The following is a 16,689-nucleotide window of genomic DNA, read 5'->3' as shown; positions in this document are numbered from 1 at the left end:
TTCTATAAACAATAAATAAGTCTTATTTCAGTAAAATTTCAATAATTCTATAAAATGGAAAACACGAGACGTGCCAAAGAAACTAATTTTTTTGTTAGAAGACAGAAAATTATAAGCATATTAATTCTTCTATACTTTCTAATAATTTTTTTATTTAATATAAAATAATGTTAATTACTTAACATGTGTTTTTAAAACATCCATTTACAATACCTTTTGGTAATATGAATCGCAATAAAAATCAATTTATATCTTCTGAATTTATATTTGGATTAATACAGAAAGATTCCATACAAGTGATATTTAAGATTAAATCCAAAATATACATAATATAACAATAAATAATTTATTTCGGTTTAAAAAATTTATTTATATTAATATCAGACTGGATTAATTTTATATTAATATAAATATATGTGTTTATAAAAATGAAGAAGATGAGAACATTCTCTCATTCCTAGACCTTTAAGTTGCCCCACCACCTCCCCTATTTCTGGATTAGCATGTCTGATATGAATAATTTACCTTTGGAACCAACTAACACATTAAATTATGAGCTTTTTTTTTACGAGTGTTTAATATATATATATATATATATATATATATATATATATATATATATATATATATATATATATATAAAGATTATACTTCGAGATTACGGATTCATATTTAATAATTTTATATCCAGATGTTTTAAATTCAGATTTTACATAAATAGGTGATGAATGAGAGAATAAAATAAGAGAAATAAGTAAAATTAAGATCCTTGTGTTGCATTTTGTAGATTTATTTCTGTTTCTCTCTTCCTTTTGTGCAAAAAAAAAAGGATGTAGCTTTCTCGCTTTTCTTATATTATTTTGAGGAAACCTCAACTTGTACAGCCTTTGTCTTAATAACTTGTTGGCAGATGTTTGGAACATCAATAATTGAGGATAGGACTCTGTCAATGGCGCATGCAAGAACAAAGGACACCATAACAACAAAATTCCTTTAAATTTGTACATTATTTCTCTATCACTGTTTTTTAGTTTAATTCTAATAGCTCTAATTTTATATTGATTTAGGATTCAGACTCCTTTACTAATTATATTTTTTCATGTGAGGATTTATTAAAAGTATTAGTTTTAAAAGATGATACTTAATTATTTTATTATTTAGAAATCAGATTATAAAAAAAATTCATTAATGGAGTTTCATTTTATAAGAACGGGTATCTTCTAAATATTTTTATAAAGGTTTAATACCTCTTTTGCTCCCTCGAAAGGGGGCAAATGTTCAATTGGGTCCTACTTTTTTTAGAAGTTCAATGTAGTCCCAAATTTTGTAAAAAGTGTGCAATCAAGTCCTTTTTGGAAACGACGTTAATTTTTGAACGGAGCAGCTGACAGGGTGGACTGAAGTTTGCTACGTGACTGTGTGAGGGTAATACGTGGTTTTCCTAATTCGAAAAATCCTAAATTTGAAAATTAAGAACCTAATTAAAATTAGAATTAAGAGGGAAAACTCCCAATCTGAAAGGATTATGAACCCTAAATTGGAAATCCCAATTTCTTTCTACCCTCTTCTTCTTATGTCTGCTTCGTCACGCTCATGTGAGGGAAAGATATAGTTTTCCCTTCTCTTCTTCTCCTTCGGCGCTGCTCTGCAACCATATGGCAGCTTCCTTTCTCTTACGTTGGGACAACTTGCGACAGCTTTGGGGTGGTCTGCGGCGGCGGAGCTTGTGAGCGACACAGCGACAGAATTGCGAAGATCAACGAAACTTCGCCGAGGTTGGTCGCTGGATCTCTGGGTTTTGGTTTTTCTTTTTGGTTCTGGTTTTCTGCAGGTGGAGGGTTGGCCTCGCGGTACTTTTCGAACACGACGAACACCCTTCAGAAGAAGTCATTTGTATCTCAAACACCAATTTCTCTCTAACTCAAACCCTAATTTCTTAACCTCAGTAATATTACCCTCTCACAGCCACGTATCACCCTCACACAGCCACGTATTACCCTCACACAACCACGTAGCTAACTTCAGTCCACCCTGTCAGCTGCTCCGTTAAAAAATCAACGCCGTTTCCAAAAAGGACTTGATTGCACACTTTTTACAAAATTTGGGACCACATTGAACTTCTAAAAAAAAGGTAGGACCCAATTGAACATTTGTCCCCTTTCGAGGGACCAAAAGAGGTATTAAACCTTTTATAAACTATTCTTTTAATTCTATTTATATCTCTGTCTATATATTTTATTTTGAAGATCAGAGTATGTTATAGGATTCCTGTCACTTAAGTCTATAATTCTACTTGATTAAAATCTTCAACCGAGTATGTTCACATTTTGTCATTATGTTTGGTCTTTTAAGAAATTTGTTATATGTGAGGTGTTTTGGGTTTCTATGTGACTTTAAAGGGTTTAAGATGAATCTCTCCTCGATTAAGATTGATATATAAGGTGTGTTATGATAGTTTATCTTATTCATATGTAAGTAAAGCAACTTATGCGAGGTAAAATATCTGTTTATTTGTTATATATAAAGGATAATACAAGTAGAAAGGGTGTGAAGTGGTGAAATTGATGATTGTTTGTTCCCAAATAATGGTTGTATATATGTATATAATGGTTGTATACACTATTTGTATTATATAGATCCTCCCATTTGTTGAAATTTTATATTATAAAAATTTTAATAAAATTTTCATGAAAAACTGTAAATGCACAATATATACTTTTTGTAATTGTTTGTGCTTGACATCAACTAAGCAATGCACTAATTTGTAGTGTGATTGTGCTAATTTAGGTGTTACATTATACATATTATACATAGTTTAATTTTCTTTATTCAATAATCCACTCTTATATTTCTAACCTTTTATATACTCAAAAGTTTTTGTTTTTTACCATTTTATGATGTATATTTGACTGGCATCTAACATTTTTAAAATTATTGAAATTATAATTTTCTAACGTTTTTTACCAACCAATTAATTAAAATCTTTATTTACATAAGAAACTTATGTAATAGACAATTTTTTTTAAGAAAAATCTTTTAAGTGCGTACTATTGATAATCCATGTCGTAACGTGATCATAAATTTTTTGGCCCAGATGTATAGTTTTAGCTGTTACATGTTTACTATGTTCTCTTGTGATTGAATTTGATTTAAGTGTTGAGAGAAACATTGATGATAAAATCCTTTGAACGGCAATAGTTCAATCGATTAAATATGTATACAAGTTGCAGTAAATTTTATATCACGCTTAATTCCTACCTATTAAAAAATTAAATTAAATAGAAATATTATATATATAATAATAATATGAAAATACTAAAGTATTGGAAAAATAGATAATCGTACTTCTTTTGCTTGTTTAGTGTAATTATTTCAAATAATTTTGCTTCTATTTAAATCCAATATTAATTGTTTCTCTATTATTTTTTCTTCTTCACCTAAAATTTAGTTAATTTAAAGTTGAAGACAATATGTATTTCTTGTAATATAAAAATAAAACAACGTAAATTAAAGTCATTCTTTTGTTGCATTTATAGATTTCTTTAAAAGAAAAGTTTAAGCAACAATTAAAAATAAACGAGAAAAAACTTAGAAAGAGGCCTTTATTTTTACAAAAAATTGAAAATTAGGTCACATTTTTTTATACGATTTCAGTTTCATTCCAATAATATGAATTTTGTTATTATAATATATGTTATTATTAGTAATTATTTATATTAGTATTGTTATAGTTGTTATTAATATTAGTATATTTATTTTAAAAAAATGAACTAGTTTTTAACAGTAGGTAAATTATTATATTTTGTTTCAGCGATACAAGTAAAAGAGGAAAAACTAATATAAAAACATTTTTAAATAAGGTTTTAGTTCCTGTAAATACGACATATTTATGTGTAAATGATTATTATTTTTAAATTATAAAGCTTTTCTAACCGTCCATTTTTAGTTTTTACTATTAGTTATATTTAATTCTATTCTAAAATATTTGTTAACATATTTAAGTTAATAATAAAATATTTATATTAAGATAATTATATTTCATTCGATAGCTTTCTTTTAATGTTTTATTTATATTAAAGATAATTACAATTTAGTTTGAGTTTATAATACTAGAACTAATATACAGAAAAGAAATTATAAACATCTAAAAGATATGAGCTTTTTAACAAAAAATATATATTAAAATAAATTATTGAATAAAAATAAAAATTATATATAATTATCTTATTTATAATATATAAGACATATGTTATTTAATTAAACACGTAGGTATTTTAATTTGAATTTTTTTACTTTAATTATATTAATTGACATCTTTCATTTTCATCACTAAAGTAGTTATAATTAGTGAGAAAACTAAAATAAAATATTACAAAAATAAGATAAATTTAAATTCATAATTTTTTTTCGGACATTAAAACAATCATATTTGCAGATATTAAAAACATAATTAAAATGTAAGACCACTAAAATAACAAACAAAATTAAAATGACGAAAATTACTCTTGCTTCTGCTATGTTATTACTTCGTGAGATAAACGCACCCGTCTCACTCGCTTGGTGCCGCTCGCAGGTGCCGCCACCATTTCTGGTACGTTAGTGTTCTTGGGATTTCAGATTATTCATTTTCTTTTATTACGACATACATGTTTTTAATTTTGAATAACTATATTGCGTTCTTGAGTATGAATTTTTAGAATGATTTTGAAGAAGAAAAGAATAGTCTAGTTAAACGTATAAAACTTAGGGTAACAATGAAATCGATATTTTGAAATTGGAATAGAATATCACTGGATGCAATTAGGCCTTAAGTTTTGGCATTTGACTGTGATATTCCGTGTCCCTCCAAAATCTTTGCTTATCATGGTGAGAATTTGGGTTTTTCTGAAATTCCTCTTCTTTAGGGTTTGATTTGATTTCGGGAAAGAAATGGAGTTTGTTAACCGAATAGCGGACATAGCTGCGAGAGCTGCAAACAACAACAAATTGATCAACGTTTGTCTGGTTGCTTCATTTGGAATCCTTGCGGTAAGATCTATGAATCAACAATGGACCATTGAAGCTCTTGAGGCTGAGAAGGAATCTCTAGCCAAATCCAACAAGTCCATTAGAAGGACCATTTGGAACTGGAAGCAGCAGCTTTATGCTGAAGCCTCTACTGATTCTTCGGTGGTTCCTCTGGCAAGGCTCAGAGCCATATATGGTGATGCGCCGCTTCCTCCACATGCCGGACCAGGTAATTCATTTACTTCTCTTACCCTACTCTAGACTCTATCTATTGAGTGAGGCAATGAAATTTGACTTTGTTTATGTGGAAAGTGGTTTGGTGGATTAAAAAGGAAGGAACAAATTTTTTGTTCAAGTTATTTTCACCGTTAGGTTGCTTTATAGATTCCTACAATCATTTTCCCTGTTATATACGGTTTTGTTTTAGCTATGCTTGAACTATTGGTTGGGCATTGTGCATTTGACAACTTAGGGGCCAATTTTGTGCCTTTTCTCCAATTCTTTGTGTTTTAGGAGTATCAATGTGCTTATAACATGATCTGTTGTTCGGGAGGGAATGGACCTTCTTTCTTGTCGTTATGCTTATAGTCTCTCTAGAAAGGGTTTTCCTAACAAATTTCCTGAGGACCTGGTTCAGCTGCATGTAGTACACTCTAAATAGGGCCTATTTGTGTAAAATTCTGCATAAACCTGTCTTGATAAGACAAATAAGAAGAAAAACTGAAATGACTCTCTATAAGTAAAAATTAGCTTATGCAAAAGTTAAGTACAAGAATCTATAAAAGCTATGAGAAACTTTTTACAAATTCGCTTGTACATAAACTAATATGGATAAGCACATTTCTTTTTTTTTCTCTTTTAGAAATGTATATGGAGACATTTGTTCAATTAGGCCTTACATGCTTTGAATTACTTAGGAGAAACAAATATTAAATTATTTCTGTTCTTGTTAGTACATGTTTTATTTTCCATTAAAAACTTTTTTTTCCTTATAATAAATGATTAGCTTGTGCCTTCTCTAAAAGATCTTTCCTTTTGATTAAGCGAGGTTCGATTGTGGAAAAAGTGAACTAAACCTCCTTCACATTCTTTATTAAATGTATATCAAGGAAGTTGATAATGTTACTGTTGGAAGACCATGGATATAATTTGTAACATGCCATGGCCGCTGTATACTTTTTATTTAAAGTTCTGTATTTCATTTTTTTCTCGATATATCTAAATAAAATCAAAAAATAATGGCTTAGACCATAATCAATTGATAAGCCCTGATAAAAAGAAAGTTTATGGTTTTTCTATGTCTCAACGAAACAGAAGAATGTATGTGAATTTATTCTGATTATCTACCAAGGAGAGAATTAGCTTTTGATTTGAAAATTTCCTTTGATAATAGAGAAACAGCGAAGGGGGAAAAGAGAAAGCAGGGCTGGAGGCAAAACGGTTGAGTCAACTGTTAATGTTAATTTTCTGAAAAAGAAGGAAACAGTAGTGGCCGATTTTATTTAGTCAAATTGTAAGAAGATACAAAATGAGAAAATAACGAAAAGACAAAAGTTCAATATAGCAATTTAGTTCTATCTCATAGGGAAACCCCACTAAGTCGTAAAATAGTCAATATTACATCATCATACGGAAGCTAAATGAATGAATACATTTACTCGTAGACACTGCAACCCAAAACTAAGCATTAGAGTTCAAATCAGACTGTATTTCTCTTGAGACTACTTATCCTCTTATATTTCAATTTTGACCTTAGTGTATCCCAGTTTGACTCCATATGTGGCTGCATGGTTAACAGTGACGTAGCATTAAGACACATTTCGTTTACTATGTATGTTTTTGTGTCAAAAATGTTATAACATGGCTATCGTGTAAAGAGCTGTAGTAAAAAGATGATGTTTTTCAATCGTAGTTAGAGATTAATCACACAGGATTAGACGTGGTCAATCTGCTTTATCTATGCATATCAGCGATTGTATTATGTCTTGAGTTTTGGCGTTTAAGTTTTTTTTTTTTTTTTCAGGAGATACTGTGACGAAAGATGCATAGTCATCCGGTACGACCAAAATAATGGCCTGACACTTGTTTAGTATCAGCACTTTCAAAAGTTTTTGGCCTTGGAAAGATGCTAATGAATGTTTTTCAAGAGAACAAAAAGGTATAATCGTTTGGTAATTTGTTGTTCTATTAGCATGTAAATCTTGAACTTGGAAGAAGTTAGAAAGGGTGAAAAAATAATGATTGTAAGGACAAAAACACTCTTATTTTTGTTACACATGATATCCATCAAACAATTTTGGGGGCAGATGAGAACTAAATACAGTTTTGGTAGTGGATAAGGTGCAGTCTTCAAATAGTGTTCCATCAAACTTGTCTGGTTGACTGCCATGATGCGTATAATGGACGACTTCTCGTGAGCAAAAACCTTGCTTCATTCTATCGCCTGTGACTTGTAAATTTTACTTGAGACCGTTATAATATACGATTTTCGTTCATGCTTTCAGTTCAGGAGAGAGAGTTGCAAAAATGCTATTTGTTTGGGATATAAAATGATCACTCTCAGATGTGTTCATGAGTGGGTTCACAAGGTTCGATAATTATGATCCTTGGTTCTTGCATTTTTTTTTTAAAACCAAATGACTCGTGATTTTCTGTAGATCGACAAATTGAATTGTTCTTTAATCAAGTAATGTAGTTTATTCTAACTTGAGGAGCAACATCCCTATGTGAGAGTTATACTATCACATTTTGTGAGCTTTATTATGCCACTCTATTTTTTTAGTATTTTTGTAACTGTTGTTTCAAGGTCTTGGAAAACATACATTTTAATAATATTTACTTACATTTAAATTTTTAGATAAAAGGTTGATTTATTTACTATATCTAAATATTCTTTAAACGTTATTGTGATTAATTAAAGAGATTTGCGTACTCAAGATGTTAATAGGTTAAAATGGTTTTATTGAGATTGAAAATTAATTCTTTTATTCATATGATTCAAAGTTCTAATATCAATATTAATGATGAATCTTAAAGGATTTATTAGGAAGATTTCATATGAATAAAATCTGAATCAAATATAAGAACTTGATATAAATTCTAATCCAAAATCTTTAAGAAAAAGTTTATAAATCTTTCACACTTAATTTTCTCATTTCTCTTTAATGGACTCACAGTTGAGTTCTTTTTTGTTTTTTTAAGTAACATCGAGAAAAGAGAAAACCTACAATTTGATCATTTCAAATTTATTTTTTGTTAATTTTTGTGAAGAGGAATGGGGACAGAGAAAGGGATGCGGATGGTTGAATTAACTGAACTGCTTCCATGTAGCTAAGAACAGATTCAATGTATCATTGAAATCAGGTATCTGCTTTTTGAAAATGGCTTCTATTAACAATTATATCTGGACGACCTTAATGGGCCTTTTGAATGACAACATGTGGTAAAACAAACAGTGTTCAAACTCAGGGCAGAAGAAATTGTTTCCTCTGATTCCTTGTGTGAGGAAGTAAAATTTTGCTATTATTCGTGGAAGTTTTGGGATTGAAAGAAGACAAAATTAATTCCAATCAAAGTTTATCTACCTAATGATTTGACACTCAGCACAATATTTTATATACACACAGTAAAAAAGACGGATAAAATATTCCAACAATACCTTTTATGAAAATAACTATAAAATAATAGCAATTAATTGATAAGACATGCAATTAAACACCAAACTTAAACACCTTGCCGTGGTTAAGGATGTGTTCTGAGCATGAAATGTTCAAATCTAATCAACATTCCAGTGAAAGCTGGACAGATTTGAGCATGAATTAAAGAGTGAAAAAGTGAAAGGATAAATGGAAAGCTAGGGAATTCAATCGTGATTCCAAGTGACACATTATATACGAGAAAGTAAAACATTATATAAAATAAAAGATATTAATTTATTTTTTTAGATTTTTTAATAAAAATTTTGAGTAAAGAATGATGTTTTGTATTATTAGACTATTTTATCGGTGTTTATGTCTTTCCTACGGATCCTCTTGCAAGATCCAACGAAATAATCATTCAGCAAAATTTTTTAGTTGAAAGGGACTTGGATTGCAGCTATAGGCTTGTTTAGTTCAAGGGAAAGTGGCCATAAATTTCACCTTTTTGTTTTCATTTTGTTCTTAAAACTCTCTCTCTCTCTCTCATACACACACACCCCCTAAAACAGAAAAGCAAAATCTGTTTATTGATTTCCCTTTATCATAATTTGATCATGGCATTCATCTCTTCACCTTTAACAACTTGCAAGGTCTTTCCACCAATAAGCTTATATTCCACACACACAAACACTACAACATTAATGTTAATATTCTCTTATTATCATATACTATAACCATTGCTTTCTCAGATTCTGAATTATTCTGATACTTTGTTTCAGAAAGACTTGAGTTTCTCTGCTCTTCCTTCACGATCCTTTACAACAGGGCAAAGACAGACATGCAAGAAAACATCATCAAAGAAGATTGTTTCTGTTGTGTCATCCCAGAACAAACGCAACCCTTCTGCAACTGGCTCAGTTCTGTTCACTTTCTTCCATGTTTTCCAACGACATGCTCAAATTATTATACATAGTGCTAATATTGGTGTGTTGGTTCACTGCAGACCAAAATTCCCATGACTGCAACAGAGAAGATTCTGGCAAGAGCTGCTGAGAAATGTGAAGTGAGACCAGGGGAAAACGCATGGACAGATGTGGATGTTTTGATGATCAATGATATCACTTGTCCAGGGATAACTGGAATCTTCAAGAAACAGTTTGGCAACACTGCAAAGGTATCTCCAACACGTTTTCTTTGGAACATGTTTGAAATTCTAGTTATGAGTAAACTGTTTAGTGATACGTTACTACATTCTTGAATAAATTCTTGAATAATAATAGCGATGTGAAATTTGTACACCAAAAGGTTTGGGACCGTGAAAAGGTTGTGGTTATCCCTGATCACTATATATTTACAAACGATGAACGTGCACACCGCAACGTGGATATTGCAAGAGACTTTTGTGTGGAGCAAGATATCAAGTACTTCTATGATATTCAAGATCGCAGTAATTTCAGGGTACGCTTTCTCTTTAGTCTTTTTTTGTTTTTTAAACATCGGTTGGTTTCGTTTTTATAGTTTGATCCTTTTCCGTTTTAAAGATTTCAAAGAACTTGATATGTATAGAATCTGAGCATAGAAAATGTTTGTTGAAGAAAGATAAAAATTATAACCATAGTTCAATTAATGTCAACCATTATTATATCAAGACCTTAATTCTTTTACACATTGCAGGCTAATCCAGATTATAAAGGTGTTTGTCATATTGCTCTAGCACAAGAGGGTCATTGCAGACCTGGAGAGGTGAGTTCTGTTAAAAAAGCTAAGACATGTTAAAATCTGAAATCTACAGATTTCAGAAATGTTCTTATCACTTCATATGTGACAACAGGTCTTGTTTGGTACTGATTCACACACCACATCAGCTGGAGCATTTGGTCAGTTTGCCACAGGAGTTGGTAACACTGATGCAGCTTTTATATTAGGGACAGGGAAGATCTTACTCAAGGCAAGTAAAAAAGTGTCTTCATTAAAAATACTTGCATTTTGTTGAGGGTGAAGACTTTTCGTTAGGACTATGAGTCTATAAGACTGGCTATTCAATTATCCATAAATATCATTAAAAAGGTGATACATCGTACAGGGAATCCAAGTGTGAGTCTAAGTTCCACATTTGATAGAAATGAGAAAATATAGCTCTCTACAAAGGTGAAATACCTATTAACCCATTGTTTTAAGGTTTTAGGTAAAAAGTAGTGTCAATCTCTTGTATAGTTGGACTCAGATCTCATGTTGTATCTCCCTAGTTAATTTCCTCCTCAACAGACCCAACACCATATATCCATGCACCAAGCCTAATAGTATTTTGGGTGAAGGAGTGTAATGGGAAAATCCAAATTTTTTGTCTTTCTTCCATATGAGCCAACACCATTATTTCTGCTTCTTCTGCATAACATCTTAGTATTTGTTGATATCAACCATGGTTAATGTCTGAAACATGCTTAAACTGCAGGTGCCTCCAACATTAAGATTTGTACTGGATGGTGAAATGCCCAGCTATTTGCTTGCAAAGGATCTAATCTTGAACGTGGGTGATGTTTTCTTCTCACGTGTTTTTCCATTTGAATAAAATGTGGTTAATCAAAACTATTGGGCGCTAGTACATTATAACATTGTTTTCTCTCAAAGGTGTTGCCTTTTGAAACCCTTTACCCTAATTCAGATCATTGGTGAAATATCCATGTCTGGTGCAACATATAAAACGATGGAGTTTGTTGGGACAACAGTTGAAAGTTTAAGTGTATGTATATTTAACTTTTCATTTTTATGTCTAAGCTATGTTATTTGCTCAAGTATGTGACTTTGGAATTGTTGTATCGTAGATGGAAGAAAGGATGACACTGTGCAATATGGTTGTAGAAGCTGGAGGGAAAAATGGTATTGTTGCTGCTGATAGAACCACATACAAATACTTAGAGGTTATTGGAGTTAATCAATGCCCTTAATGCATTCCCTTTCTCTCACTGCCATGGATTTTATATTGTTGAGTGGTTTTGCACAGGATAAGACGTCTTCACCGTATGAACCAGTTTTTAGTGATGAGAATGCAAGGCAAGTTCTGTTTGCTACTCACATATATATATATATATATATATACACACACACACACACACACACATATATACACACACACATACACACACACACATATATATATATATATACACACACACACATATATATATATACACACACATATATATATATGCACACACATATATATATACACACACACACACATGTATATATATATACACACACACACACATATATATAGACATAATTAAAATATAAATCCCCTTTTCTGAATAATTCATATATTTCCACCTTGGTTTTCTTCGTTTTTCTCTTATGTGATCTTTTGAAATCTCTTTTTTTTTATGTGCTAGATTTCTAGCCCAGTATAGATTTGATGTATCAAAGATGGAACCATTGGTTGCGAGGGTACTTTGACTTCAACTCATCATATTCTTTGGCTTCATTTTGCCATAAAAGTGTAAAGAACTTTGTATTGTAAAAAATCATTGTGTTTGATTGCTAATATAGCGTAATATGTTTAAACCACCACACAGCCACATTCCCCTGATAATCGTGCTTTGGCAAGAGAATGCAACCATGTGAAAATTGACAGAGTATACATTGGATCCTGTACTGGTGGAAAGACTGAAGATTTTATGGCTGCAGCAAAAGTTTTCTTAGCGGGTGTATGTCTATTACAATTTCTTATTCTACTTCATATTCTTTATAACATACAAACTGCATATATTTTATGGTGGAGATTGGATTCATTTTGAGGAGGGCTTGAAACAATCACTTCTCTTCATGAAGGATGACAATCCTGTAGTGACTTTCATGTCTATGTTTGGAATCTGTCATGATGATGAATTAGAATCAGGAATTTTGGATTGAGGCAAGCTTGTTATTTTTCATCACACCTGTAGTGGAAGTCTTCAAATTAAAAATCACTATAAATAAGTTTACTTCAATATCTATGTCTGATGTAAATGTGTTACCGTATATAATAACTCTTGCAAATGAGATTGTAAATAATAACACTTACAATGCATACAAGAAAAGCACAGGTTTTATGAAGAGAAGTATATGTGAGACAATAGGATATTTTGATCTTAGTTCTTATTTTTTATTTTTCTTCTTAGTAAACATTAGTAACTGGCACTTCTTTTTATTTCTTTATCATCTTTTGCATGATGAAACTGGTTCCATTGTAGGGAAAAACTGTCAAAGTTCCTACTTTTCTTGTTCCTGCTACACAGAAGGTGGGTGAAGGATTACTGTTTCTATTCAAGTTATGGGGTGTTCTCCTGTTTCATTAGTGTCAATTACCAAAATTGTCAAATTTTCAGGTTTGGATGGACCTGTACACACTTGAGGTACCTGGTTCAGGTGGCAAGACTTGTTCAAAGATATTTGAAGAAGCTGGATGTGATCATCCAGCAAGTCCTAGTTGTGCTGCATGTATGGGTGGTCCAAGAGACACATTTGGACGTTTGAATGAACCCCAGGTAAACCTGCACTTTCTTCAAATCGAACTTACCCTTTATAAAATATTGCTTAAAAAGAAAATTTTAGTGTGTAGCTAAAATAGTTGGATCTCTTGGAAACATCATATGACAAAAATTATTGTTCGGAGCCAAATATAAAACCCACAACGTAGTTGGATCATATTCCAGTTAACTCCACTGCCCTTCTGCTAAAGTCAAATTCCTTAGAAAAGGCTGGTTTGTATTTTCTGGAGCAGCTATAGATAAATGTACAGAAACTTCCTTTATATTTTGAATGTGTTATTGTTTTTGCTTTCGATGTAACCGATGAAAGGACACTCTATGCAGGTTTGTGTCTCAACAACAAATCGAAATTTCCCTGGTCGGATGGGGCACATAGAAGGCCAGATATATCTTGCTTCTCCGTATACTGCAGCAGCATCTGCACTAACTGGTTTCGTAACTGATCCCAGGAAGTTCCTGTAGATAAGCTACCATGTGTAGACAGCAGTTTCTACCTACTTGGAAAAATAAATGATAGAACTGGAAGGATTTATATGCTAGAGACAGAATCATGCATTTGGTAAAAATGAGCTTGTAAGCAGGATTTTTAAAACTACAGCAGTTGGAAAGTTGTCAAGATAGATTGGTATGGTTGATAATGTTTACAGAACAAGATATACATGCAAGGGTTTCTGTTGAAATTCATCTGCTACATTACAACACAAGAATAATACCATGCTTCTTAATCAATCACAGGGTGTGTTTTTCTTCTTCTTATAGTTAATTTCCTCATGTTATCAAGCAAGAATTGTCAATGAGTTGAGGAATCTGAAACTTTTGAAATTTGCCTCATAAATGCTTACTCAAGCATGTTTATTTAAGCACAAAATAGTTGACTTGAGTACTTGACATGTATATCCCATGGAGATTCATATATTCTCCAACGAGTGCATTGATGACATGGAAACAACATTTTGCAATAAGGCACAAGAATATTCCTATGTTGTTGTAGTGGGTTTGGATCCATCAGAGAAGGCTGCTGGTATTGTCGTCCATGGAGGCAGAGCGGCAGCGGCCCTTCTTTCTTTAGAGTCGCTGCCGACGTAGCATTCAACACTGCAGATCTTACTAAAGCATGAAAACAACCCACTCCCACTACGATCCGTACCCTTTACCCCGCCCCCACTCCTATAACCGTCGGTGTGCCTTTGAGAGTGGCGGCTCGTCTTTGTGCTCGACGTCGGGTGGCTAGAGAACCTGATCAATCACTGGTAGCAAGTCTGACCGCCACCTCTCCAATTTCGACTGTAACCCCTCCACGCTCCGGTCCAAGCTCCACCCTCCCGCCCTCTCGTGTTCCCCCTCGTCAATCACTGGCTTTCTCGCTATCGCCGTGGCCACTTCCGACGGAGATGGCCCCAGCTCCGACTCTGTCATCACCATCTGTCCCATGTTCCCCTAGTTTGACCTCCGCGCCGTCATGTACTCAATCCCACCGTTCACCTTTCCGAAAGAATGCATCGGCGCCCCCCTCTTCGGATAGAGATTTGATACCGTCAGCGACGCCCGGAACTGCGCGCCCCCACCGCCGGTGAGTTCTGAAACTGCGGCTTCGGAGACGCTAAATATTGCGGCTTCGAAGATGCCATATATTGCGGCTTCGGAGATGCTATATACTGCGGATTCTGCAAATTCTTAAACTGTGGCGCCGGAGAATTGATTGCGGTGCCAGAGAGTTCTTAAACTGTGGCACCCGAGAATTCATAAACTGCAGTTTCAGAGAATTCTTGAACTAGGGCGCCGGAGAATTCTTGAACTGCGGTGTCGGAGAGCTCATATAATGTGGTGCCGGAGAATTCTTAAACTGCGGCGCCGAAGAGCTCATATAATGTGGTTTAGGAGAATTCTTATACTGCCATGCCGGAGAGTTCATATACAGCGGTGCCGGCGAGCTAGTATGCTGCCTTGCCGGAGAATTCGTGAACTGTGGTGCGGGCGAATTTATATACTGTGGCACTGGAGAGTTTCGGAACTGGTGTTCTGGGGTGGCGCGAGTTTCGTACGTAACGTTGTTAACTAGAATATATTCTTCCTCTATGGCGTCGGTAACGAAGATGTTTTGGCCAATGCTAACGTCGGAATCGGAGTTAGCATCAGAATGCGCGTCGGTGGTCATGGTGCTGGGTTTGAAAATCTTCGTATATTGACATCGTTGTTGTAGTGCTGAAGTGGCGAAATCTCCTCCACGTGGCCATTCATTTCTTTTGAACCCTTCTTCTCATTCTCACTGCTGTTTTCGCTTTCTTTCTTAACCAACTAAAACCACTTAAATCCTATCCATTCCTTTTTTAGACTAAATGGGTAATTAACTATTTTTTTAACTACTCCTTCCTTCTCACATCGCCTAACTATCTATCAATAAATACTATTTTTAATACCCATTTACATGTAATATTATTTTTATTATTTCTCAGATCTAGTAAAATCCAAGCACGTGTCGTTAGTGGAATTTACGTATCAAGAGGGAGGCTCGACACTCAGATGAGGAACGCCAGGTGTCAAGTGAAGGGGATCCGGAAATCAGTTAGTGGAAAACAAGTGTGGACAGATGAGGGGACGTCCGTTTTGAAGTGTGAAGCAAAACTTGGATTTTCAGAAAAACCTACCCCACTCTCTGCATGCACCCTCTTTTCAAAATTTCTGAAGAATCTCATTCTCTCCTCCTTCTCTCTATATCCTCTTCATCTTTTCTCTGAGAAAACACTCATTTTCTCTTCTCCGATCACTGTTCCAGCACCATAGAAGCACTTCCGGCGTCAAGAGCTTCCAGATAAACCGTTCGGTTTGTGAAGCTGGGCTGGTAAGTCCTTCTCTTCGCTCTGTCATTCGTTTTCCTAAACATACAAACCCAGTTCTGGGTTTGTGTGTTGATCACCATTCTTAAAATGAGTGGTTCTGATAGTGTCGGGTCAAGCGTTGGCGGTAGAAGAATCCTGTAGTGGTGAAATTGTATTTCTGCGTCTGGAACGTACGTTCACGCTAGAGGTAAGGGAAGCTTATTTAATTTAATTTGTATGTTGTTGTATTGTATGAACGTTCGTCAGTGACTGAATGATTTTTATGCATGATGGTTGATATGATTGGATTGAATGAACGTTCGTTTATTTAATGAGTGTAACTGAAATATGGCTGAGTTATGTTATAATGTATGAAATATATGAAACTTATATGATATGGATTGTATGAAGTATGAAAGTCGATTATAATATGAATGTATAAAGTTATGAAACTATATGTTAAGAAATGAGACAGATATAAATTAATTCTGAATATGAAATTTCTCACATGAAAGTGTACGTTCGTTATTGAACGGTCTTCGACCGTTCGGTTCTTCTGGTAAACAGAGTTGAAATAGGGTTCTTTCATTTGGAGAGAATTTTAGTTGAGGACGAGCGTCCTCGTGTGGTAATACTATGCTTGAGCGTTCGGCCAAACACAGTTGTATCTAGGTATCCTGTGATAAACTAAATTTATATATA

General features: G+C 33.5%; 2 protein-coding genes and 1 pseudogene across 2 annotated transcripts; 2 read left to right on the top strand and 1 right to left on the bottom strand.

Moving 5' to 3' along the window:
- The first annotated feature begins 4,479 nt into the window (after positions 1-4,479).
- Positions 4,480-7,515, top strand: LOC124837440 (uncharacterized). The gene is made up of 3 exons (XM_047312800.2): positions 4,480-4,591; positions 4,905-5,236; positions 7,031-7,515. The coding sequence occupies exons 2-3, from the start codon at positions 4,930-4,932 to the stop codon at positions 7,054-7,056; spliced, it is 333 nt and encodes a 110-aa protein (XP_047168756.1). The 5' UTR covers positions 4,480-4,591; positions 4,905-4,929; the 3' UTR covers positions 7,057-7,515.
- Positions 7,516-9,129: 1,614 nt separating this feature from the next.
- On the top strand, positions 9,130-13,925 carry LOC124837425 (3-isopropylmalate dehydratase large subunit, chloroplastic-like). The gene is made up of 15 exons (XM_047312778.2): positions 9,130-9,295; positions 9,425-9,562; positions 9,649-9,819; positions 9,951-10,103; positions 10,320-10,388; positions 10,477-10,593; positions 11,098-11,172; positions 11,308-11,385; positions 11,468-11,563; positions 11,647-11,696; positions 12,035-12,089; positions 12,218-12,349; positions 12,875-12,922; positions 13,010-13,168; positions 13,496-13,925. Exons 1-15 carry the CDS (start codon positions 9,260-9,262, stop codon positions 13,631-13,633), a joined length of 1,515 nt encoding a protein of 504 aa, XP_047168734.1. The 5' UTR covers positions 9,130-9,259; the 3' UTR covers positions 13,634-13,925.
- LOC148194630 (uncharacterized) lies at positions 13,773-16,413 on the bottom strand (annotated as a pseudogene).
- Positions 16,414-16,689: the final 276 nt, after the last annotated feature.

The sequence above is a fragment of the Vigna umbellata genome, chromosome 8 (genome assembly GCF_029865625.1).
Source record: "Vigna umbellata cultivar VRB3 chromosome 8, Vumbellata_1.0, whole genome shotgun sequence".
Classification (NCBI taxonomy): Eukaryota; Viridiplantae; Streptophyta; class Magnoliopsida; order Fabales; family Fabaceae; genus Vigna; species Vigna umbellata.
Note: the sequence above shows the minus strand (reverse complement) of the source record. Positions and strands in the feature narration are given on the sequence as shown.

What these genes read in the sequence shown, in the direction of transcription:
- LOC124837440 (XM_047312800.2), top strand. Translation starts at nt 4,930, where the DNA reads ATGGAGTTTGTTAACCGAATAGCGGACATAGCTGCGAGAGCTGCAAAC. An exon ending in TCCTCCACATGCCGGACCAG is followed by an intron (nt 5,237 to 7,030) that starts GTAATTCATTTA and finishes TTTTTTTTTCAG; the next exon opens with GAGATACTGTGACGAAAGAT.
- LOC124837425 (XM_047312778.2), top strand. Translation starts at nt 9,260, where the DNA reads ATGGCATTCATCTCTTCACCTTTAACAACTTGCAAG. An exon ending in CAAAGGATCTAATCTTGAAC is followed by an intron (nt 11,173 to 11,307) that starts GTGGGTGATGTT and finishes ACCCTAATTCAG; the next exon opens with ATCATTGGTGAAATATCCAT. An exon ending in CAACAGTTGAAAGTTTAAGT is followed by an intron (nt 11,386 to 11,467) that starts GTATGTATATTT and finishes GTTGTATCGTAG; the next exon opens with ATGGAAGAAAGGATGACACT.